We start from the raw sequence: 24,685 nt of genomic DNA, 5'->3' as shown, positions 1-24,685 counted from the left end.
TTTGAAAATGATTCATATATGATATATCATCTGGCAAGTGGCAAGTGGCAAGTGGCAAGTGGTGAACTCTAGATGCGTTGAGTGGATGGACATTGTATTCTCTGTTGTCTATTCCTTAACGCCCCTTTTCGAAATCTTAATCAATTACCAAAATCAAAATCAAAATCAAACTCCTCATCTAGAACAGCACATCGACATCCCCACAGCCGTAGCATCTCCTCGGCTCAAGAACCACTCCAAGCATCTTGGACAAATAAAAATGCGCATCTACTCTCGACACTCAACTCAGCTATCAGGATTAAATGAGGACATACGATACGCACACATCACTTCCCAAGACTCCAGAGAGCTAGTTCCCAATGCATCATCACGACACATGGTAACCACGCATCAAATATCAAGTATCGAATATCAAATATCACGCCCCCATATCCACAACGCCACATCCCCGTTTCCACGCCCCCCAAAAGGAGTCCGGAGAATTTTTTTATCACCGATTCTCTGCATGAATTTTGCCCCGCGTTATAAATCTCTTTATGGCAAAAACAGAATCAGGATAATAGAGGATCACTAGACGCACAGAGAACTAGGAACTAGGGAGAAATTCTAATCACTTGATACGATCTATCTATCCATCTCACAGTGCGTGAGATAAACCCGATGATAGAATGACGGATGCATTCCCTACCAATCGGCCTTAATTCCCAAAGCTGAGTGTCATCAGCAATCCCTTCTTCCCCGCCCCCTCCGTTTGTAATCCTCAATAGTATACTGAAGCGCACCAAGCCCGCAAGCCGATGACATACTCCTCCCCTAGCAGCCTCGCACACATCCTCTTCTCATCACAGCCTATGAGATTCCCAGCCGCCTGACACTTGTGATCTAAGCACGAAAGCGGCGTCGATACCATTACATGATACCAACCACTAACCATCGACGATCCAGCATCCTGTCATGTCATGTCATCCAACTCAACTCACTCAGCTAAGCGCGTCTCGTCTTACCCACTATGACTCAACCACACGAGAGGATACGAGACGACACGACACGTTATCACTCGTTTGACGATCCGCCGGGCGCGAAAACATGTGATGCAATTTGTAATTTGTAATGTGTACGTGCGGTATGATCAATCCAAGCATGAGACATGTTTTTTTTTTTTTTTTTTTTTTTGGAAATGAGATGATGAAATTAGGGGGTGGATGGTGGAGAGGCAACGGGAAGGAAAATAGGCAGACGAATAGGCAGCGCCCGATCGCATCTGAGCTTGCATATGGTACGGTGTAGGAGGAGTTGTGTATGTAGAAACTTTTCCGAATCATAGGTAGCTAGCTAAACGGGTGATGAGTGGAAGGAAGGATTGCACAAGAGAAGGAGAAGGATGGAAATGGCGATGGAGATGGAGATGAATTTGCATGCATTGTATGAAATGAATGTAGGCAGATCATAGCCTTGTCGTGCCGTGCCTACCTTGCCTTACCCACCTCACCGACCGAATCTAAGGCTTCCTCCACACCTCAAGGCTGCACTGCACCTAAGTATCCCCCCTCTCATCTTCAGCCTGATCCAAAATCAAACCTCCTCTTCATCCCTTCGTCCATCCATGCATCCACGCCATGTACTCAGCACGCGCTCCAAGCCAGCAACGTGCTCAGCACATGCACATGCACATACACATTTCTCCCGCGTGTCTACAGCTACTCCCCAACCACACCGCAATACACTACACTACACTACACTACCACATCCTACAAATCTCGTCTCCCGCGCGACGACAACCCAGCAACCCAGCAGCTTGGACACTTGACACGGCTGCCGATGCAGGCAAAGCGTCGAGTTGAGTAATATGGATAAAGAAAGAGACTGGCTGACTGGCTGGCCGGCTAGCTAACAAGGCCGCTTTCGGTCGCATAGGCAGGCAGCAGGCAACCGTTCCAGTAAACGAGGTGAATGGGGAACCGAGAATGCAGTTCTTTTTTTTCTTTCTCCACGCTTCGAGAAGGATTGGATCCTGGTTGATTTGATTTGATTTGATTTGATTTGATTAATGGATTTGAGAGATGGGTAGATGGATGGATGGATAGATAGATAGATAGATAGGTGGGTGATATTATTTTCATTCATTTTTCATTATAATTCTAATTCTAATACCAATACCAATACCAACACCAATAACCACTAATACCCATTCTAAAACCAACTAATAAACCGACCCAAATCTAAATAATAATATCAACAGCAGGAAGAAACCCACGCCGTACAATCATAATAATAATAATAATCAGCAGTATGACGACGATCTTGACGCAGATGGAATTAATTCCCATTTCCCATTTCCCATTCTCCGTTTTCCATTTTCCATTTCCACGCATAACCTTATTAATCCATCCATCCATCCATCCATCCATCTAACAAGATCAATAAGCAAGCAAGATCAGTAAGTACCTAAGCAAGCCGCGCCGCGCCGCACCACACCGCACCCTTTCACTTCTTCTTCCCACGCAACAACACAACTCCGAGGTCCCGAGATGATAAATCGCATTTTCCAATCTCCATCTCCATCTCCATCTCCGTCGCCCCGTCCTCGATTCGATTCTTCCACACATACCTAGGTACTTCCAAGTTCGTTCGTTCGTTCGTACACACATACACACGCACACGCACGCCTCCACTTACCGACTTCGACTTCGACTTCGACTTCTTCAAAGTAGGTACTGACTGTACCTCGAGAGTACGTACGTATGTATGTATGTATGTACTTGGCAAACCAGACCCAGCGAACACTCCTTTCCACTTTCCACTTTCCACCTTCCACCTTCTACGCCATCACCACAGCACCACCACAGCACCACCACACCCATGCATCCATGCATGCATCCATGCACACACACCCCCCCACGCACCCAACCAACCAACCAATAACCATCCCCCCGATACCGATTCTCAAACCTTGGCATTTCCTCGCCAGCACCCTTTTCCATTCTAGAAGGTTTCCCTTTTCATCTCTAGCACAATGTATGTATGTACCTATGTATGTATGTATGTATGTATTCCTCCAACAAACCCATCCATCTCTGCATCCAAGCGTTTCATAAAATTCCGTGTTGGTTTCTTTCTATGCTATACTATATTTATTATTACCCATTCCCTATTACCTATTACTCTGCACGTAAAATTTAATTTGAGGATTTATCGTGCTGGTTGACTAGGTACCTAACTAACTAACCAACTCAACTCACTAATAATAACTCCTGTATATGGTTGGGGGGTTGTATGGGTTTCTATTGCATATTCTATTCTCTATAATCCAAACTACACCGAAGAATTAGATAGCTGGAATTCGTTCGCACAAAGAGCGCGACCTCGAACGAATAAATGAATAAATGAATAAATAAATTACATACTTATAGAACACACATCTAGTAACAAAAACACACATAGTTCCAACCAACCAACCACAACCAACCAGATCCCCAAAATACCGCGTAAAAGTAAAAGTAAAAGTAAACCCCCCCCCCAGCGAAAAAATCTCGGAATATCTGCTGATGAAGAGAATGAGTCAATCTCAATCGACGGAGTTTCTCGGCGTCTTCACAAAAACGAACGTCGCACTTTGATTGTCGAGGACGAAGACGCAGAGGGAGCTAGGAAACTCTCGAGGAATTCTCGACTCCCTCCTCGTAGGTACTCGCAGAAGACACGGGTTGCTTTATGATTAGTCGTTATGACTTATGATGCTATCTATCATTCTATCATCCTAGAATCCTCACTTCCTCACGTAACCTACCTACCGACTCCATACTCGTAGCGTTTCTGAATTCTCCCAGACCAATTTCTGGCTGGTATTATTAGTATGAGTTCCCGCTCCTCGACTCGAGAATTGATTTCTCAGCAAGGGAAAGCCCCGTCAGTCCACCCATGGACTCAAGTTTGATATGTAGAATTTTGAGACTCGAATTAACTTTTCTCATAATCACAAAAAGATAAAAGATTACGATTTTCTTGACCGTCTTGAAGGCGTGATCTCTCGGCGTGTCGCTCAGCTCCCTACTCTCCATCGCCGACCAGGGAGGTGGGAGGGTATTGAAGGCGTGACCGGTGACTCCTACATACTCGGTGCATCCATATCGGAGAGGAACATCGCACCCCTCCAATAAATGGACCCTTTTCCTAATACACTCTGTGCATCCATCCATCACAATGCCAACAACGAACGCGGGGATGCCACTTCAGGTGGAAATCTCCTTCATCATTAGCACCCATGTCCTTGACCCAAAACAAAAACAAAAAAACAAAAAATAACAATCCCTCCCACCACTCAATCTCCATCTGCCAACTCTTCACACTGTCCGTGTTTTACATTTTGATGATGTGTTTACTGGAGTGCTGGTCACCTGATGGTACATACACATACATGCTCTGTACACTGAGATTCGCTGTTGCACTCGTTGTTACGGTCAAGCCCAAGCCAAGGAAGGGGAGACAGACTCGCCATCCACTCCCGAACTTTCTTTCTCGCGCTTCGTTGTCTCATCCCAACTGGTTTGAAAATGAAGCTCTCGTGATGGATGTTTAGACTGCGTGCTAGCGAGGGAAAACGTCCCTCGCATGGGATGGTATGTATGGCATGGGAGGTATGTGTTACCATGACGAGAACAAGCGCATGGCATGGTGAGCGAGACCAAAGGAGCAAGATTTACTGATTAGCACAAAGAAAAAGCTCGGACGGATTTCTGTCTGACGCCTTTGTTTTGCAGCCTGGAGTGGATGAGATTGTTTGACTCATCGATAGAGAGAATCCCGATACCCAAAATTGTCTATCTCTCTTGGGGCGGCCGTCGGGGTTGACGAGCTGAGAAGTGGGATGCGTTTTCTTATCCAGCGTCCAGTGTCCAGATGGCATGCCATTGGCGACGTGGAAATTTCTCGAAGGGGAGGATCTTCGGTCCCAACGGTCATCGTCACATGGGACCAAATGGCAAGTACGAGCGGAATGAAAAGCAAACAAACACAGACACAACGAATTCTCTCGAATTTTCCACTCTGCTCGATTCCATGAGGGGAAAGCGGATACCCACTTTCCCTCCCTGGGGTCCTGTACAGGAAGGAATACTGCAGCCCGTAATCACAACGCCGGAAACGAGCATGCGAAAGAAAAGAAAAAAAGCCATCCAAGCAAGCTGCTACTGCATGCTTACACTTGTCGTCGCCAAACCAATTAAGATGTAAGCTTTGAATGAAGTGGGGGGTATGTTGGACATGGTCATTGGTCGTGTGCTTCATGGGTATGATTACGGTTTATATGTGTAGGGGAATATTCTCCCATTTGCTATCGCCTCCTCTGTTGAAAAGCCTCTGCTTCTAAGATCACTCGGCTGGTGACATGCTAGATTCGATCTCATCGAGAGTTTACTGCTTACTTGGGCTTGTGAATCTCCAGGATTTGACGTGAGAGATGCGATTGAGTTGAAAGGGTGAACGGAAAAGTTCCTGTACATGTTCTTTTTCGGTCTTTCCTCTCCTCCCTCCATATTTAGAGGGGGCTGATAAATATCGCTGAGTGATACCTGGGTGCTACAACACGGTCATGAAACTGGTGATGATACAGGAAGCGACACGGCTAGGGAAGAGAAAAGGCGCATCCAATCATCTTTCTCTCGCTTCTGAATGTATTTTGCCTTGTCTTTGCGTTGCATCTATTCTGCTTTCCTGCATGATGTGAATCCCAAGGCGGGTGAGACTATGAATGAGGGGTGGATGGGGGTGGTAAGAAGGCAAAAAAATACATGTGAGCAACAATTCGTTGCTTTCTGTACGGTATCTGAATTTCGCCATTACCGCCATTTTCCCGAGTACCTTAGGTAATAATTGATACGAATGAAGATCGTAGGTACGTAGACAATTATCGTAATGACGGTGGCAATCATCATTTCACACTTCACACTTCACACTTCACATATCACGTTGCATCGGCGATAATCATCGTCTTGTGAATGAATGGATTCGAACCTCGAGACTCTAGACTCCGGATCCAGCATTGGCAAACGGAAGTACCGAGCTGGAATGCGCAATTGCGAAGAGGCTGAGGAAATCACTCGTGTCTGGGTACGTCGATTCTCAGCATCAAAGCCATGCCGCACAGCACAATAGATGGTCTATGCATGGGATAGTCCGACTTGTAATTGGAAATTCCGTCTTGTTGTGAGGAGGGAGGGGGATGATGTGAAAATAGAACAGGAAGAGAGAGGATTCGTATGCCCATGCGTTTCACGAGATATCCACCCCACACCAGATCGCAATTGCCGTTGCTCCGTAGACAGTATGTAGCTAGAAGGACGATGCTCCTTTTTTAGGTTGGCTCGGCTGGTCTGTTCGGTGCTGCGAGTCTCTTGGAAAGGCGTTTGATTGATTGTCCGATAGACCGATTGATTGATTGATTCACCGACAGACATCGAGACATTCAGCATTGATGGCAAGGCTGTGTGCGATATTCATCATCGGCTCATTGCGACGGTCGAGACGGGCTGAGCGATGAATCTCTCCTGTGCTGCTGTCCTGTGCTGTCCTGTGCTGTCCTGTCCTGTCCTGTGCAAGGCTCAATACGACCAGCATACAGCCGGATGAACGGGGGGATGTTTAGACGGGCGTACTTCGTATTCAATCAATCACCAACAGCCAGCCGAAAGGAAGATCTTCAAAGGCCAGATGCTTAACAAGCAGATGCACTACTGACCATGTGTCTCTCTATTTGGAGAGATGAAATTATCATGGCACTTCTTGATGTAATCATGTCATATCATCTCATTTCATCTCATATGAATAGCGGAACACTGCATATTCTGCACGACATCCCTAGTAATTAGAAGTGCTGTAGCTGTAGGCGTTTGATTGCATCGAATTAGTAGCTGTGAATGAGGCGCGTGAGGCATGAAAGCATAGCGTTTGGTGGTCCGGAACTGCTGCGTCGGTTCTTGGTTGGAATGGAATGCTACATGATACATTCTCTTCGCATCATTTTTATGAGTGGCAGAGGATGAGCGATGATGCAGCGAGACTCACTTGGATGGTGAAATGGACCACAAGTACTATGATGACCATCTCCAATCTACGAAGTAAGCATTTCCACGCCGTTTTCTTTCTTTCGTTCTTTCTTTCCTTCCTTCTTTCTCGCTCTCTCAACCGTCAGTCAACTGATTGTTTTGCATGGGCCGTCTCTGTTTCGTGCACAACAATCATGACCGTATTTTCTTCTTTTCTTTCATGCCTTCATGCTTGCTTGCTTCTTGCCTCTCCCACTTCGGTGGCTTCTCCTTCCTGTTCTACTTTCTACCGTGTGATTCTCGGTTGGCTTGGTTGGCTTGGAATTTGGCTGAAATGGCTTTGAAATTGGCGATGAATCAATCAATGTGATTAGTAGAACATGGAAAAATAACAAATGCTAAGACTCATCGACGCACATTGCTTGTAACGTACATCTATCTATCTGCTCAGTCTTTCTCGTTCCCAGTCCCAGCCAGTGTCCACACGCATCTCGATTTTTTTCGTCGGGGGTCTAATCATCCTTGTCTCTCCATCGCATCCCTTCGTCAGTCAGTCATATCTTATCCGTAATGCACCTTCTGGTTGGATGGAGGAAGGGAGGGCAAGGCGTTGGACGAGAAACATGTGGTCGCTCTGCGTCCCCGTAATCATTGTCGCTCGGTGCGTGCTGCCATGAAGAGAACAGCGACCGACCATTCAGATGGCATCGAATTGGAGCAACACGCAAAATCCCATTAGCTAAACATAATCCCAATCGTTCAGAACCATGTTCGCAAGCGGGCAGGAATGGCAACAAAACAGCAGCCATGCCCGCCCGTATGGAAAGATTTCTTCCCTCTTCATCGTCAACATGTATGATTCCCGAAACCTTTAAGTCGGCGGCTCCGTGAAGTCTGTCAAAAATTATCATCGAAAACAAACTAGAAACAAAAAAACATTTTTCACGACATCTCAACTCATTCATATTTATTTGTTTATTTATTGATTTCTTTATTCATTACGCTACTCGTGTGAGAAGAAAAAAAAAAAGGATTAAAAAGATTATAAAAAAAGAAGGGAAATAAAAGCATCATAAAAAAAGGAAAAGGAAAAAAGAGAGCAACGTCGTTTGTTTGTTTGTCTGCTTGTCTGTCTGTCTGTCTGTCTGTCTGTCTGTCTTGATAGGATTTATTGCACTTTATTCTTCACTTGGAGAGGAATTCCTTCATCTGGCCACTTAATTTCTACGTACTATTGACACCGTCGATTATCGCCTCGATCGAGCTTCTTATTCATCCACGGGTTCACCATTCTACGGCTCTGTATCTCCTTCGACGTTCGTACATAGCATATCAAATCACACGGTTTCGCTTTCGCTTTCGACGACTCACCTCACTCACCTCACCTCACAAATCATCCTACCCGCCCAAAGCAAGCCAAAGTCAAATCCAAATCCAAATCCAAATCCAAATCCAGAGCCAAGTCAGCCTGCCTCCTTTGCGACACAACACCCCAAGTGAGTGGTTGACTGACTGACTGACCGATCTTTCTCTTCGCCTGCCCGCATCAGATCAGTCGGAATCTCTGTCTCCAGCAATCTCGTCTCATCTCGTCTCACTCCAATCCTAATCCATCTCCATTTTCCCCACGACTCACGATCTCATCATTTTGTTATACCGCTTCCATCATTTCTACCTAAAATCAATTTACTTTGTCCTTCGCCACCTAATTGTTACTCTTATTCTCTTATTATTACTCTTGCTCCTCTCTTCCACCATTCGCTTGATCGAAAGAACAGCCGGATCACGAGACTTCTTTGCTCTCTGTCTGATTTGTTGATCCCCTTATATTATTTATCTTATTTTACTCTCCTCTCCCGTCACCCGTCACCACACCACCCAACCATTCACGCCAGCCTCGAAAAAGAAACAGTCCTCGCACGCTTAACTGAAGGCGAAACTCGAACTTGGCTGATTACACATAAGATTGATTCACGCACGCACGCACTCACGCACTCACGCACTCACCACCGGCGATTTATCTACTCCAGTTCTTGGTCTATTACTCACCACAGCCAGTCCGTCTACGGTACCGGCTTTAACTTTATTTGTGGATCGTCAAGTCTTGCCACTAAAATCAGTCATACCCCATCAACCATTAACACCTAAAAAGGTACCACTCACCCACCCACCCTCCACCCCATCCCATCCCATCCCATCCCATTCCATCCCTACCCAAGACTCACAGCCTCACCCTCGCCTTAAACACCCTTTCACCATATTATACTCCATAAGAGAGTCAAATGTTAACTTCGTCTTAAAATTCGCAAAGACCCTCTATCCTCTCTCTCTTCTCTCCTCCACTGCAAAATAATCCATCATCGTGACTGCTGCGTCTGCCACGGGAGTATTTCACAAGGGAAAAGAAAAGAAGGAAAGGAAAGACTCATACTTCGAGCCTAAACTTTTTTAGTCTCTGTCGCCTTCGCAATCTTCGCCTCTTCATCCTCCTCACACCCGCATTACTCACTCCACTCAATCCTTTGTTCAATGACAACCATCGGTTTATAACCCTCGACTTTCCTTTACTGCCAATCGCGAAAACTATCGCACACCTTCAACCTACCCTACCCTACACTACACTACATACAGTACCACCACATCTCGAATGCTTCATTGCACACTTCCATAAAAGGCATACGTTTCACAAACCTACGCTTGTCATACACCCTTACCCTCTCGTCCAAAGTCGCGACCTCTGATGGGACGCTGGTTTACCCAATAAACTAGCCCACCATTTATCACAACAGTTACCATTTCACAAAACGGAAAGGTCAACATGCTCTTAGGTCTTTCAATTTTTTCCCCAGTCGCCAGTCTTACATCGTCCAAATCTACCGGTTATATCGTTCCTGAAGAAATCGTTGCGATCTCTTCTTCAAACTAGTCTTGCCCTCCTCCTACCTCGATCATCTAGCTTTGGCAATAACTCCCGCGTTGTTGCACAAGCCCGTATCTAGTCAGAAGGTTTCTTGGGAATAGTCTATAACGTTATAATCTAGATTTTGGCTTTGTACAGACGGCGACTGGAGTTTTATTTCGCATAGAACTTTTTCATTTCCGATTCACTTACAAAATACACCAAATACACACAAAACACTTCGAAGATGCATTGCGGCGAAGATGATTCGTCGCCTTACACCTCATTTCATAATGGTCCTTACAGTTCTTCCATAGCCTCGTCGGCTTCTTCCTCCACCTCCTCAGTTTGGTCGGATGCTGCGTCACAAGCATCCGACAATTCTTCCATCGCAAGCGCATCCTCCGATTCCGAACCTTCGTACTTCTGCGCAAATCAACTACCCCCCCCTGCTACTGCAATCAACATCTGCGAAAAAAATAAGATTACAAAATTTTGGCCACAACAAAGGTTACCGGTGGAAATCGCCCCAGAAGAAAGGCAGAACCCAAGAAGGACTAGTGTCGGATCTAGTACTCGCACAGGACGTCCTCCTACCCTGGTACGTCAAGCTGATCGCAAGGTCAATTTTGTTGACAGCCTCGTCGGTAAGCTTATTATGAATTCCTGATGATCCCTAAGTCCATGCGCTCAACAACTCCCCAGATTCTTCGGCTTTGATTGTCGAAGCAATATGGCCCCTTTCAACCGTCGCTTGCAGAAGCGAGATGGGTAAAGGTGTCCTTCCTCTGCGTGTCTTCATACAAGAAACTTTGAGAAGATCAAGGACCAGCTACTCGACTCTTCAAGTCGCTTTGTACTACCTGATCTTGATCAAACCATTTGTACCAAAGACCGATTTTACCATGGAGCAAACGGATGATACTCAATCATTCCGAGCTCTACAATGTGGCCGACGAATGTTCTTATCTGCGCTTATTCTCGCATCGAAATACTTGCAAGATAGAAACTACTCGTCTCGCGCTTGGAGTAAGATTTCTGGACTGCCCACTTTGGAAATTAACCAAAACGAAATAGCATTCCTCCTTGCTGTGAAGTGGGAGTTGCACATTACCGAGAAAGTTTTTCAACGTTGGACTGACATTGTTTTGAACTACACACCATCGTCGCAGCCTCCATCCCCAGGAGCCTCTTCTTTGAGCATCGCAGAACAATCTGCCGAGTGGAAGCGAATTGTTCTCAAGCTCAACCCGGAATTGGATAACATGAACGAAATCACGAGTCCATCTCGCAAGGAGGCTTGTGGTCTTCCGCTAAGACCTTTCACACCATTGTCTGCATATCATTTCCCTGGTTCCAATGAGCCCACCTCGTCTCCCAAGCATTACTCGCCTAATACCATGGAGCCATCACCATCAACCACTTATCCAACTGTTCGACCTGTACCAGCTCTTGGTCTTCTCCCAACTCCACGATTGACTCCCCAGAGCACTGGATACAACACTCCTGCTGTGAGTGCTGCATCTTACATGCTCGGCAAATCATCAATGAGTCTCGCTATGGCACAGACAAACTTCTGTGGCCCGCAAGCGACTGAGAAGTGGGCAAGCCAATTGACCTCATCCCCACAAGCTTATTCTTGCAATCGTCGATCATCGTTGGCCAATTCGGTCTCGTCCATGTCTTCGCCCGAATCAATGGTTTCGGACACTTCATCAAGAACATCGCGTTCATCTTCAATCTCATCTGCATCGTCATTGACGAGTGCGCCGGTCTCAGCAAAGCTGGATGTCCAGGCGCGTTGTCGATACGCGAAGCTGTGTAGTGAGAAGAAGAATAGAAATGTTGTTGTGACAGTGGCTGAAATGTGTGAGAGCTATGACGAAGTTGGGGCTGATGCATTAGACGAAGCCGCACGAACTTTATACGAATTGCACCGTCAATCCGTATCTGTGGACTCATCTAACAGAGTTGATGACAAACCCGCGCATACATCTAACAGGGCTGGTGCCAAACGAAGCAGGACTCATTCACTTGAAGCTTCTCTTCATGATAACGTACGAGAATTGTTGATGACTGGGGGCATGGCACACGTTTTGGCCAAGCCAGGTGGACATGCTAGTGATGTGCAAACAGTGCCAGCGGCATCGTCTGGAAGAAAGAGACTCTGTTGTGCGACAGAAGCTGCTCGAGGACTTTCTCAAACAATAATGCACCCAGCCTTTCGCCCAGGAATGTGGGATGGAATATTAAATTAATACACCTTACCGACTTATACATACACTACAACACACTTGTCACAACAGATTTTCTTTTTCGTTTGTCTTTTTTTAGTTGGTTGGCAAAAGAGACAGTGCAATTGTCACATCTAGCCTTCACATATCATCGCATACCATGGGAATCGGATTTTAGATGGCGTGACTGCATTTGCCGTTGATCATTTTATTGGAACACTGGAATTGAGGTCAATGGTACCCGGCTAATTTTCATGGAGATGGGGATAAGGGGAAGGAACATTTGGGGGCACATATCGACAGGTTGGGGGATGCTTGTACGATGGTTGGCGAATGCTGGCTTGGCTTTGTTTTTAAATGGGAGTGGGTAGGTAAAGGGTGGAATACATGCTATGTTGCGCGCGATGAAAATATTATATCATTGGTAAACATGGTTGAAGTGGGATGGCGTGGAGTTGGAATTAACCGGTGGAGTTTTTTTTTTACGTTACTTTCTTTTTAGTCAGGGCAGATATGATAGGGATGGATTTAAGCAGTTAGTGCAGTAGTGATGGTGGTGGTGGTGGTGAGAATGATTTGGTGGTGGTTGTGGTGATGAAAATTTGTCAGGTCATAGACAAAGTTTTCATGAACATGGGAATATGTATGTCTAACTGTCGTTGGATCATAAAAACGTATTTTTCAAATTCTACCTATCTACCATACCTACTACTTCTCTCTCTCTCTCGTGTGTGTGGTTGATGTTAATGTTGATGAGGCTTTGATGTGGAAGTTGTGAAGTTGATGTTGATTAATGATTGATGATATATCTAAGGTGAGTCTTCCCTTGTTCCTTATTCATTGTATTTTATTCCATTCTGGTGTGTTTGGTTTTTGCACGACGAGAACGTTAAAATGAATGGGATTGAATATCTAGCTTGAGATTTGAGATTTGAGATTTGATCTTGGGTGAGGTGGAAAGGTAAGAAGAGAAGGTAGGAAGAAAAGGTAAGAAAGTTGGAGATGGGAATAGGAATAGGGACACGGGTGAGAATAGGGATACGGATGATAGAAGTTTGGTATGGTGTGCTGTTATAAGCGAGCGAGTGGTATTGAAGGTATGTAGGTGGTGTATGGGTGTATGGGTGTATAGGCAGGTAATAAGAGATAGGTAGGTAGGTGGGTGGGTGATTGAGATAGAGGTAATGAGAGGTAATGAGAGGTAGGTGGGTGATTGAGACAGAGGTAAGATAATATAATGTAAGATGAAATGAGATTAGGTAAGGAAGGAAGGAAGGAAGGAAGGAAATTGAGAAAGAGAAGAGAGAAGAGAGAGAGAAAGAAATCTTGGGTAGTTAGTTGTAAGTGGATTTTGGGTTTTGGATTTTGGATTTTGGGTTTTGGGTTTATATTGGTGTTTGGTTCTGGCTTTGGGTTTGGTTTGATGTGCGATGTGCGATGGGGATGGGGATAGGGATAGGGATGGGGGTGTAGATGGGGGAAAATCTGTCTATCTATCTATCTATCTATCTATCTCTAGGGGAGAGGAAGATTGGAAATGTATATTGTGTTATATGAGGTGAGTTGAGGTGAGTTGAGTTGGGTTGTGAAATGATTTATTGTTTTTTGGTGGGGGGAGAGGAAATAGGAAAGGGAAAGAGGAAAGAGGAAGGAGAGAGATGGGAAAGGGAAAGAGAAAAGGGAAAGGGGTGGAGAGGTAGGTGGATGGCTGGTTTGATGGTTTGAGATTGGTGATTTATATACATATACATATATATCTCTCTATCCTATACCAAAGCCATCATTTACTTTTTTTTTTAAAAAAAAAAACAATAAAAAAACAGAAGATCTTCGCCAAAGAAATAGGTGGGTGGGTGGGTAGGTAGGTAGGTGAATAGATGAGTAGATTTATGAGTTTGAATGAGATGAGATGAGATGCATACTCATTATTATATCGTTACATAAGATAGTTCATATGTATAACTCTTTTGAATTACCAGATTAATATTAATATTATGTGTTTTGTATTTTTTTTTTTTTTTTTTTTACACGAGGAGGAGGGAGGGGAGGGGGAAAGTTTATGGGAAATAGGAAATTTGGAGTTGGATGTTGGAGAATAGGGATGGGAAGTTGGAAGGGGGGGGGGTTTATGGAGATGGAGAGATGGAGAGAGGGAGATTGGAAGGAGATGTTTGGGGTTTCTTTTGTTTGTTTGTGTGTATTGTTTTGTTTTATTTATTTTTCGTACCCGGTGGTATTTCGATGGAGAGAGCATCAGAGAGGAATGTAATGAGATTTCTAAAAGGAAAAATGAGTCTTTATCCTCTCTCTCTCTCTCTCTATATATATTTAAGATAGAAAAGATCAAATACGATTTATCTCCATCTTAACAGATCTATAATAACGCAAATTCTACATGCAGAGGGAGGAGATAAGAGGATAAAATAAAATGTAAAATTATAACCTTAGAGATTAGTGAAGATGTAAATTCTATGATGTATTCCGTGAAAGATAGTGAGTGAGTGGGGAGGGAGGGAGGGAGGGAGGGAGTTGTTTGATATGTGGAGATGGATGTGTGTGTCATAAATAAGATGGGTGGGTAGAAGTCGAAGTACTGGTGGATTTTTTGCTTGCGTGTTTTAATAGATGGGGGGTTGGGGTAGGTGAGTTGAATGAGTGAGTGAGTGAGTCAGTGGGAGGTTTGCGAGTTTCTTTTTCGTTTCGGAGTGATTTTTGTGTATGGTATGGGATATGTATAGATAGGTATGCGAATAAAGTAGAAAATTGAGGAAAGGGATAATATCTAGACTTCAGTGATATAAGAACGCCCATATGTACTCACGATAGAAAACTTGAAGTCTTAAAGCAGAGACTCAACAAGGAGTTCTGGGGATGAGAATGGAAATCTTGTGTTCGAGTAAGTTATATACACATATTTGATTTTGGAATTAGATTAGATTTGGGAGGAATGAATAATACAAGATTCGACAAAGAAGTGAAGATTACAGAGTACAAAAACTGAATCCTCCTAGGTAGTGCGTTTCCACACTAGTGTTCTCAAAGAGGAAATCGAGAAGGGGGCGATTTGTAGATGTGCATCAAATGGTGAAAGGCGCGGGGTATGCTATAGAGAGAGGAAAAGGCTCGATGCTTTTTTGATTATGGTCTTGCTATATGCAGAGTGGCTGGGTAATTAATTGGGGTGGGTTTGGAGATGTATAGTAAACGCTGACAATTTCAAGGAGAATTGAAGAGTGATGGAAAGGATTGAAGCCTTTTTTGGGGGGAGGAGGCTGGGGTTGAGGAATGATTTTTGAGGGAAGGTGTATGTAGCGACTGATTAACTCAAGATGTTTATTTTTTTTATCGTGGTTCAACTCAATATGTCCATTCTGTCATTGTAGTTCACGATATACAGACAAGTAGGTAGTAAACAGCAGGAACAAAACTTCAGCAGGGAACAAAAAATGTCTTCACAAGTACACCACCAAATACTTCCTCACAAAAGAGCTACATGTAATATCAACGACCTATCAATAGGAGACAAATCCAATCAATCCAATAAATCAACAAGATCAAACAAGTCACACATGCAAACAAACCCTCAAAATCCACACCTATGCATACATACCATGGGTAGTGAATCCCCAACTAGCGTTCCCAAAGAGGAAATCGAGAAGGGGGCGATTTGTAGATATGCATCAAAAGACACTTTCAATTCTCAGATCACGGGGTATGATATAATGTAGAAGGGTTCGAATCATCATATGGAACGAGAGTCCACCTACTAGGTTCAGCGGGTCATGGTTTCAAAAGCGGAATTATTTGACGAGGAGAGGGGAATTTGAAGCGAGTAGGTTTCGCCGGACGTTGGGATCTCGGCTTGTGAGGTAATGACGGGAGGAAAGTGGGAATTGGAATCGTCATTTTGGGTTCGCTCGTTTTCACACGTCATGTCATGTAAATGACGGATGTGGTGTACAATCGATCAAACATTTTCACCGGGTTCTCGACAACTAAATCTAGACGTATGATGACAAAAGGTAAAGAATTGCCTGAACATAGGGTCGGGTCTCAGAAGCATAGAGGGATTCTTTCCGATCTTATCAAGGTACAAAAGAAAATTCGTGTGGAGATAGGAGATACGGGGTATCGTACTGAAATATCTCAATCATTTTTGTATAATCTTTCGAGAAGAGGAAATTGCTACTGAATACATGCCTGGTGTATACATACGGCAACCAAAAATATAGACTAGATGATTCGAGTCTTGAATTACAGATTGTTGTGCCCAGAAAACATCGAGCGTTATCTTGATACACCGTGAACAAGATTGGCGGCACACGGGAAGAAGAACTTCTTCAAGCTTCGCGCTAATTTAACCAGTTCCTATTCTAATCGGAGTTTTTATAGAGCTGCTTAAATAAAGCATTTCAATCTACTAACTGCATGAATTGTATCGTACCCTAATCACAGACATATAGTTATCTCGCACAGTCAAAACAGATGATTACACTCATTCAGTGAATCCAAGTAACAAAATGTATTCTCTCCTCCAAGAGGTATCTAGATCATTCCAAAAGCCCACGAAGAAATGACGAAATGACATTATGGCAACGGCGTTCAACACTTTAAATTCTAGTGAAGTGAGTTAGCACGTTAAGTCATAGATCTTCATGGTAAAGAATGTTTAATTTGTGGACTTTGTCGAGCTATCAACGTACTAGTGGGTGGCGAAACAGTAATTGATCGTTACTGTGGAGATCTATGTGGATGAGGCTCTGCAATTGTGGTATGCGGGGTATGGGAATTTCGTAATGTCCATGTTTGTCTTTGAGTTTGGAAAGATCTTGGGGGAGGTTGGATGAAAAGTAATGGGGGATTTTTTTCGGAAAAAGACGAGAGGGTCCACAAGAGATTGAGGTTCATCTCCATGATGACATCTTGTTCTGAAATTAAAAGTTTGATTCTTCCAATGACTGACAGGTATATGAAATGTCTCTTGTTCAGTCAGTTTTCGTAAATTGTGATTTGTGGGAATTGAGTAAGATGTGCTAGTGACTAGCAACGAAGCTAGGCTAAAATTTCAGCAATCTGACCAAAAGATAGGAATCAAATGAGCAGTATTGAATTCGAATTTTCGTTCTTGAAGGACAGATAAGTCATTTCTGTATTTCCAAGTTTTTACACATATACTACCATTGAAGAAGATAGATATTATTAGAGGTGCGTAATGTTCTCGGTTGACACAATACCCGAGTTCTTACAACTTCGGAACACAGAGAATGCATCAGTACAGACATGATGTTTGAAATCGACCACTGCGATTGAAATCCTTGAAGTTAAAAAGCTTATTATGTATTAATTGTAACTATTACTCATCTTGGACTCTGAAAGTGACGATGGATGCTGAACCTTGCTTCGATGAAGGGCCCCGCATCAAGAAAGACCGGAGGACTTTGGTTCACCACTACTTACACCAAATAAGTCACTTGGCCCCAATGTAACCAATCCAAGATCTCCAAGCACGTAATAGTTAAGTCACCACTTAGTAAATCATGAACAAGTGCGAGATCGTCATCTGTTACCTTGTTTTAGACTAAATGTTGTGCATAATACCAAGATTCTCTACCAAACTAGGTAAATCACATCTAATAGTTCTTAGAAGGGCGAAAAATTTCTCCAAACTAATGAAACTCTACTATCTAGTAGCTCTAAATAACAGCTGGCCCGAATTCTGAATTACTATATAAGTCTTTTGAAATTCCCCGCTTCTCCTGCTTCCTTTGAAACACCAAATACCGAACACTGAGAAAGACATTGCATACGATCTTACCACACAACAACAGTCTAACATACAATAATACTTTACCATCAACTATAGTAAGAAATCAGCATGTATTTCCCAAAAGCTGCCATCACTGCCATCTTGGCCTCCACCTTAGTACAAGGTGTACCAACCGTAAGTTATACTTCAAACTTCTTGTAGATAGATTCAATTGCAGCCAAACAATCAAAGGCATTCAACATCCGAACCTGATTGAGCCATTCAAGTCACTTGAGGCACCAAGTTTGTTTCGGCCATTAAAAGCTTCTTATTGTTTACTAGTCCTATGCTCCAGACCATTAGACTCTTGAATCAACCGAGTGAACTTTAGTTAACAAATCGTAGGAAAAACGCTGCGACACATGTGGTCTTTCCGACAAAGAATCCAAGATTGAAGAACGTGGTTTTCCAAAGTTGCCGATTATCCGTCCATTCAAAACGCGATTCAGACCCTTGAAAGATTTTTGTGACAAATGTCCACCAAGGGAATTTTTCGAAGCTGGCGGGGCTGGACATGGCATGACTCCAGAGGGAATGATGGGAGAATTTGTTACTGGCCTCTGCAATGATCATTGTGGAACTGCCTATAACCAATCTGAACCCAACGTTCTCCACTATGATGTTTTAATTTCTCCAACTGATGCAAATGCCATCTTGCCAGAAGTAATCACTTCTAAAGTTGAATCAAATGCCATCGAACCTGAAGTTACTGCTTCCAAATCTGCAAGCCAAGAGGATCATGAGAACAAGTCAGATGAGAACAAAAACAAGAAACATACTATCCGATTCGAAGCTGATGATATCATTGAGTTCAAGGGTACAGAGGAGGGAACTTGCACTACCGAAGGCATGTTCAACTGCATTTCTGGAACATCGTTCCAGCAATGTGCCAGCGGAGGCTGGAGTGCTGTTCAAAACATGGCTGAAGGAACTGTTTGTTTAGCTGGACAAGCGTATGATTTGAACACCGTGGCAGTCAAAAAGAGAACGGCGGAGGCCCAGGACATCCAGAATTTCACTTCAGATGAAATGGAGATCAAGAAAGAGCAAAAGCCTGCTGAAAAGAGAGTGTGGATCCAAATTTTTCACTGGAATTTTGGCCAACCCGCACCGGCAAAGCAACTTTCTCCAAAGGAGAAGGAAGTACAGGAAATTGCAGCAAAAATAAAGCACGACAAAGAATTTCATCAATACGGCGGACATGGAGATCTCAAAAAGGAAGCTGAGGAGAAGAAAGCTGAGAAAGAGAAGGAATCCCATGCTTTCTCACAATTTGGAACCAAGGAGGATGGAGAAAATCAGGAATAATCTAGAGCAAGACATACGAGGTTCTGGATGCTCTGGAGTTGGAAGATTTGTTCAATATATTTGCTGGGACTTGCTTTGTAATTTTTGTGTGGATATGATACTACATATAGCGGGTGGTGATCTCACATAGGCGTAATGTAACTTGATCTAATTGAATCTAGGAAATTGTACAACAAAGATTTATGAATACTGACTGTCTGGGAGCTGGTACGTGAAGAAGGATGAAGAAAACGAAGCAAATTGAAGAAGAGTGGCCGTGTGAATCGAAAGAACAAAGACAAAAATTTGATCGTTCAAATCCCGCGAAAAACCCAGTTATAACTGCAATGCCTCATAGTCTTGTATGAAAAGCGTTATAATGCAGATTGACTGGCACAGCATACCTACAGCTCTGCGCAGACATTATGCTGAGTAAAGAATGATCAGATCCCTTTACTTACTAGCCATGTTCTCAATGGCCCATTTAAACCCCCGGAGTTGAATGACGGAGGAATAATTCAAGGAAAGATAACACAAGTATACATACCGACCCCAAAGTAGTGTTGATGGAGAGGTGCAGAATGATAAGTACTCGGGAAGTCCTAACTCTAGTCGTCGCGACGAAAGTCAAGTCAAGAATATACTAGAATTGAAGAGACTGCTGAAACCTGGGAGTTACGAGGTGAGAATGGTACTTATCTACAGGGTTATAGGCGCGCGCAGGGCTGTGTCGAACCCATAACAGTCGATACAAATGAAGCGAAAAGTCCTGGCCATAGACCCTTGAAACACTCCACATATAAATCACGAGATGCGATTGGTTTAGATTTTCGTAGATGAAGGCAAGAGCCGTCATTGTCCACGCAGAAGCTGCCATCATAATGTGCACTCACACGATGATGTGATCTATTGGCGAAGCATATGCATGAACATCCAAATCGATATTTAGTAAGGCTTTCTGCAGGGCTTCTTTGGTAACAACATCGAACTAACTTTAGGGTAGTATTGCATATCTTTCACATGACATGTAAAGCGAAGGTGCTCAGTCCGCGCCTCTGCGATTCTGCTTAAATACTTGTTTTGAATTTTTACGATCAAGTATTTATGAAAGTGTGAAAGTTGTCTGTTTAATGTGTTGGGCTGTGAAGGTTAGCCATGGTTTCTCTTGAAGTATTTCAGGAGCAGTTCCATAAGTTGAAAGAGGTTGAAGAGGGAAAGGATCAACTCATTGGGGTTAGTCGTTCGTCTTTCTACCCCGCACATTGCTAACGGACGATTTTGTTGGTAGAAATTGTTTGCCCGCATCAACGAGTTAGAAAGTGGTCTGACGGAGACGAAGTTACATCTTGAGAGAGAACAGGATACTGCGAAACTGTACCAGCTGAAACTCTCCGATGTTCAGGTGAATCTTGCGAGAATCGAAGAAAGAATTGTATGTTTGCCTCATGATTGCTCTAGGGAACATCGTTATTGACAATGCTCGAAGGATTCCAATAGTTATGTGTCGGTTTTGATTGATGGTGATTGCATGACGGTATGTACAGATGCAACTTTTCTCAACCATCAAATTCGTACTCTACCAGTCACTAAATATTGAAAGTTTTGCGATGATCTCATCAAATCTTCTCAGCAAGGAGGGCTAGAGACCGTCCATCGCCTAAGGGAAAAAGTGTGCGAGTATCTTTCAACGGAGCTTGAGTTACCAAGTCAGATTTCAGTCCGCATTCGAGTGTATGCAAATAAGAAAGGCTTGGCATCGGCCTACAGTCACAATAAAATTATAGGCAATGCAGATGATTTTGACATGTTTGTTCGCGGTTTCAATATGGGACACCCCATGTGCGATTTTGTGGATGCGGGTGATGGGAAGGAGTGTGCGGATTCGAAACTGAAAGGTACTTCTCCTGAATTTATGGAATATGAAATCTGTTGGAAGGGAACATTCGTTACTGACACTCGTCGCAGAATGTTTCACGCACGATATGGCGGACGTCCAATGTCGAGCGGTCATCTTTGGTGGTTCAGCAGATAATGGCTATGCGCGAATTCTCCAGCCATATGTAGGAAATACTGCAAAGAGCAATCGAATCATTTTGCTTGAAGGGCCTCCATTTGCTAAAGAATTGGCCATAATGAAGGAAAAGTTTCTCGTTGCCCGCTTCCCGGGTGTGTTCAGAAACACAAAGTTATCAGGCCGGCAGGTGTCATTACCAACGACACCCCCCAGAAGTTCCACTCCAGACACGTCCAGCTATGCTGAAACGGTGCTGAGTAATTCCAGTTTAGATGTTGTAAGTATGGAGGGAAGTAGCGATTCTTCAGTGGCTGTTCCGGTACGAAGTAAGTATGCAGTACTTCGGAATCGCAAAGGACAGCGTCTTGATGCTATCATTTCCCCGCCTTCAGCACTCATTACTGTGATGAGAAACACAAAACACTGCAACGTGTTTCATATTTTTGGGGAATGTCCGTATAAGAAGTGTAGCTTCTTGCATGGAAAAAGACTTGGCAGGAAAGAGATTGATGCTCGACGATTCATCTCACGCTCCAAACCATGTCCCTCCAAGTTAAATTGCAAGGATGAAAAGTGTTTATATGGGCACCAATGTCTTGAAAAGGCATGTACAAAAATTGGCAAAGGCTGCAAATTTGACAAGGAGATGCATAACGTTGATAGGTCTTAAGAGGACTATCGTGGCGTCGACGCGTCGGTTCGTTAGGATCTGGGAGACAAGATAGTTTCTCAGATACTCGTGTTTTACACACTAGAAAGTATTGGGGGGTTTGAAAATTGAATATCCTTGAACGAGGCATCTAAGGTTCGATAGAGCTTGAAATTGATGATTGTGCTTTATCCATCCATTGGTTTCCACATAAGTACAATTGATGAGTAGATCGAACAATCAATCAATCAATACCTACTTGTGTTGTGAATATTGACAAGCTAATGAGCCACATGTATGAGCCACACATCCTACACACGACTACCAGTGATACAATTTATGAAGTTTTAGTTGCAAATGTATGTTCGAAAAGAATATAAGATAAAACAGCACGCCAGTGTCATCTCCCACCAATGCTCCTAAGCAAGTTATAAGCAAGCGAATTCTCAATACGAAAGCCTACCTCATATCTCATGTCTTGTATCAACAAATCAATATGAGCACGGCAAGTCAACAAGCAATAGGGGCGGGACCGTCAATACGGTATGCACCAAGAATTTATAGGTAATGATACTCGTCAATACTGACTCTATCCTGAGCCTCCACCAAAACATAGATGGCAGTATGGCTGCATCGTTGGAATACCTGACCGATTATTTCAGAAAAGCCAGATGAGACTGACTAGAGATGACTTCGAATGTTTTGAATTCAAACAATAAACCAAAAGACAAAGAGACAAACCCCATCCACATCATTCGGCTATTCTTACCTAGGTACAGCACGTCTCCATCTCAGCTCCACCATCCATATCCACCCCCATCTCCGCCACATCGCTCACAGCAAAAGCAATAAGCAAACACCAAAAAAATTAAGGACACCACCAAAGAAGAGCAAAAAAGGTGATTCTCTCAGGCGTGAGTCGAACACGCGACATCCAGATTACAATGAACAATTACAGTCTGACGTCATAAACCAACTAGACGACCGAGAGTGATATTCGAGTGAACTCGAACTGGTCATTTTACCATTAAGGCAAGTTGTTGAAGATACATGCTTTAAATCAATATATATATGAGTTGCGGGCAATCGGACCAAAGGCACAATTCAGCGTCGGATAGTATCGGTTCAACAATTAAGCCGGATGCAAGGATCTTCCATTTTATCTATTCTCGACACTCTGTTTTGCTAATTACATTATTCTCTAGTAAGGAGTGAAACAAAAGCCTTTCCATATACCCTCTCCAAATAAGCTCTCTGTGACTCCATCTTTCTATTGTTCACTGGCACAACATGTGTTGTACAAATACTTATTTGGGGTATTTTCCACCCTTCGGTTCCTAGTGCACGTAGGATGTCGATATACTCCTCTCCCCTTCCAATGCTGGCGTTACCTAGATTCACAAAGCAAACCAACACCACATCAGCCCTCAAGTGAGTACGCTCAACGACTATAACCAATTCGTCCAAATTCTTGAACTCCAAGAGAGCTGAGTTCATATTTAATGAACAGGATTCCGAGGCGCCCCAGATATCATCAAAGTATCTCAAATTGAATGGATAGTCTATCAAGTTCGATAACCTCGAGGAATTATCCACCGCCAGTCTTCGCACTCGTTGTTTATCTTGATCGAAGTTTTGGAACAATCGCTGTATGAACGAGAGATATGGGACTTCTTCGGTAGTACCCCAAGCTATGCTGAAATATATAGTGTCCGTCGAGATTGACCATGGGGGGCTTCTCGTGAGGATTTGGAGAAGCTAAGTGATGATTGGGGATCTGGGTAAGGGTAACGTCTGAGCTAAGAAGGGTATAGAGTGGCATCAACAATTCTCGAGCTTCGTGATTGATTTGTAGGAGGGCAATAGGTGCAGTTACTCTAACATGATGTTTGGTGGTGAGGGGATCCCAAGCTTCGGTCGGAGTCGTGCGTGGTCTGACTTCAATGATTCGAGGGAAAAGAGCAGGAGTATAACGCCAAATTTTAGATCGTAATTCGGGAAACAGGTCGGGAAAGTAGCGGAAAGTCTTCTCTGCTTCATTGGATGTCTTCATTGTTTGTTAATATTTCTAGCAATTGTATGTCGGAATTGGGATAAATTGGGACATAGGTGTTTGAGAACTGTGATCCATGGGTCGTATGGCTTTAGTCAAATTTGATATCATTCAACATTTACGGATTGATATTAGCAGGCGCATGAAGGTTTCTTACGAGGAAGGTTCTGTCAATTCGATGTTCCTTCCGCTTTTGCAGGTATTATAAGTATAATGAGATTGGGGTTTTCACATGTTCGGCTCAGTCATTTGGTTCCTCTTCTTTTCCAATGTCACTCATATTGCCTAGCCACACCTGTATCGTTCGGATTATGGTACGTACAAGTTAGCAAGTACAACGGCTTATTCAGAGTTTCTTCGGCAAAAATCTTTCCCTCGTGACCTTCAATCGAATGGATTGAGAATTTTCCATGGCCACAATCAGTCTTCCCATGCTTTTACAATATTTCAGCATTGAGAACCATTCACAACCTCTTGTCACAACACAAGTATTTTTCTCGTCTCTAAAAACTCTCCTTTTCCCGACGGGGGGTATCCACTCTATTCGCCTCTTCTCCATGTTATGTTTCTGGCCAAGATGGATATTTCATTCATCTTGATGTCCAGTGCTGCGTTTTGAATCTTGGTAGACTTAGTTTGGGCCTAGATGAATATTGATGATTCAAACTAGAAGCCAACAACTCCGAAACTTTGAATTTCTAAA

The 24,685-nt window shown here is 43.5% G+C and overlaps 4 protein-coding genes across 4 annotated transcripts; 3 read left to right on the top strand and 1 right to left on the bottom strand.

Moving 5' to 3' along the window:
- The first annotated feature begins 7,764 nt into the window (after positions 1–7,764).
- On the top strand, positions 7,765–12,875 carry BCIN_09g03330 (hypothetical protein). Its single transcript, XM_024695048.1, has 3 exons — positions 7,765–9,192; positions 9,352–10,586; positions 10,645–12,875. Exons 2-3 carry the CDS (start codon positions 10,187–10,189, stop codon positions 12,195–12,197), a joined length of 1,953 nt encoding a protein of 650 aa, XP_024550841.1. The 5' UTR covers positions 7,765–9,192; positions 9,352–10,186; the 3' UTR covers positions 12,198–12,875.
- A 5,065-nt stretch (positions 12,876–17,940) lies between these two features.
- BCIN_09g03320 (hypothetical protein) lies at positions 17,941–19,459 on the top strand. Its single transcript, XM_001548514.2, has 2 exons — positions 17,941–18,114; positions 18,325–19,459. The coding sequence occupies exons 1-2, from the start codon at positions 18,049–18,051 to the stop codon at positions 19,285–19,287; spliced, it is 1,029 nt and encodes a 342-aa protein (XP_001548564.1). The 5' UTR covers positions 17,941–18,048; the 3' UTR covers positions 19,288–19,459.
- Positions 19,460–20,264: 805 nt separating this feature from the next.
- BCIN_09g03310 (hypothetical protein) lies at positions 20,265–22,208 on the top strand. Its single transcript, XM_024695047.1, has 5 exons — positions 20,265–20,499; positions 20,555–20,698; positions 20,753–20,800; positions 20,867–21,161; positions 21,232–22,208. The coding sequence occupies exons 1-5, from the start codon at positions 20,422–20,424 to the stop codon at positions 21,948–21,950; spliced, it is 1,284 nt and encodes a 427-aa protein (XP_024550840.1). The 5' UTR covers positions 20,265–20,421; the 3' UTR covers positions 21,951–22,208.
- An 831-nt stretch (positions 22,209–23,039) lies between these two features.
- BCIN_09g03300 (hypothetical protein) lies at positions 23,040–24,212 on the bottom strand. The gene has a single exon (XM_024695046.1). The coding sequence runs from the start codon at positions 23,980–23,982 to the stop codon at positions 23,548–23,550; it is 435 nt and encodes a 144-aa protein (XP_024550839.1). The 5' UTR covers positions 23,983–24,212; the 3' UTR covers positions 23,040–23,547.
- Between the last annotated feature and the right edge of the window lie 473 nt (positions 24,213–24,685).

Source organism: Botrytis cinerea, chromosome 9 (genome assembly GCF_000143535.2).
Source record: "Botrytis cinerea B05.10 chromosome 9, complete sequence".
NCBI classification, from domain to species: Eukaryota; Fungi; Ascomycota; class Leotiomycetes; order Helotiales; family Sclerotiniaceae; genus Botrytis; species Botrytis cinerea.
This window is presented reverse-complemented; position numbering and strand designations above follow the sequence as displayed.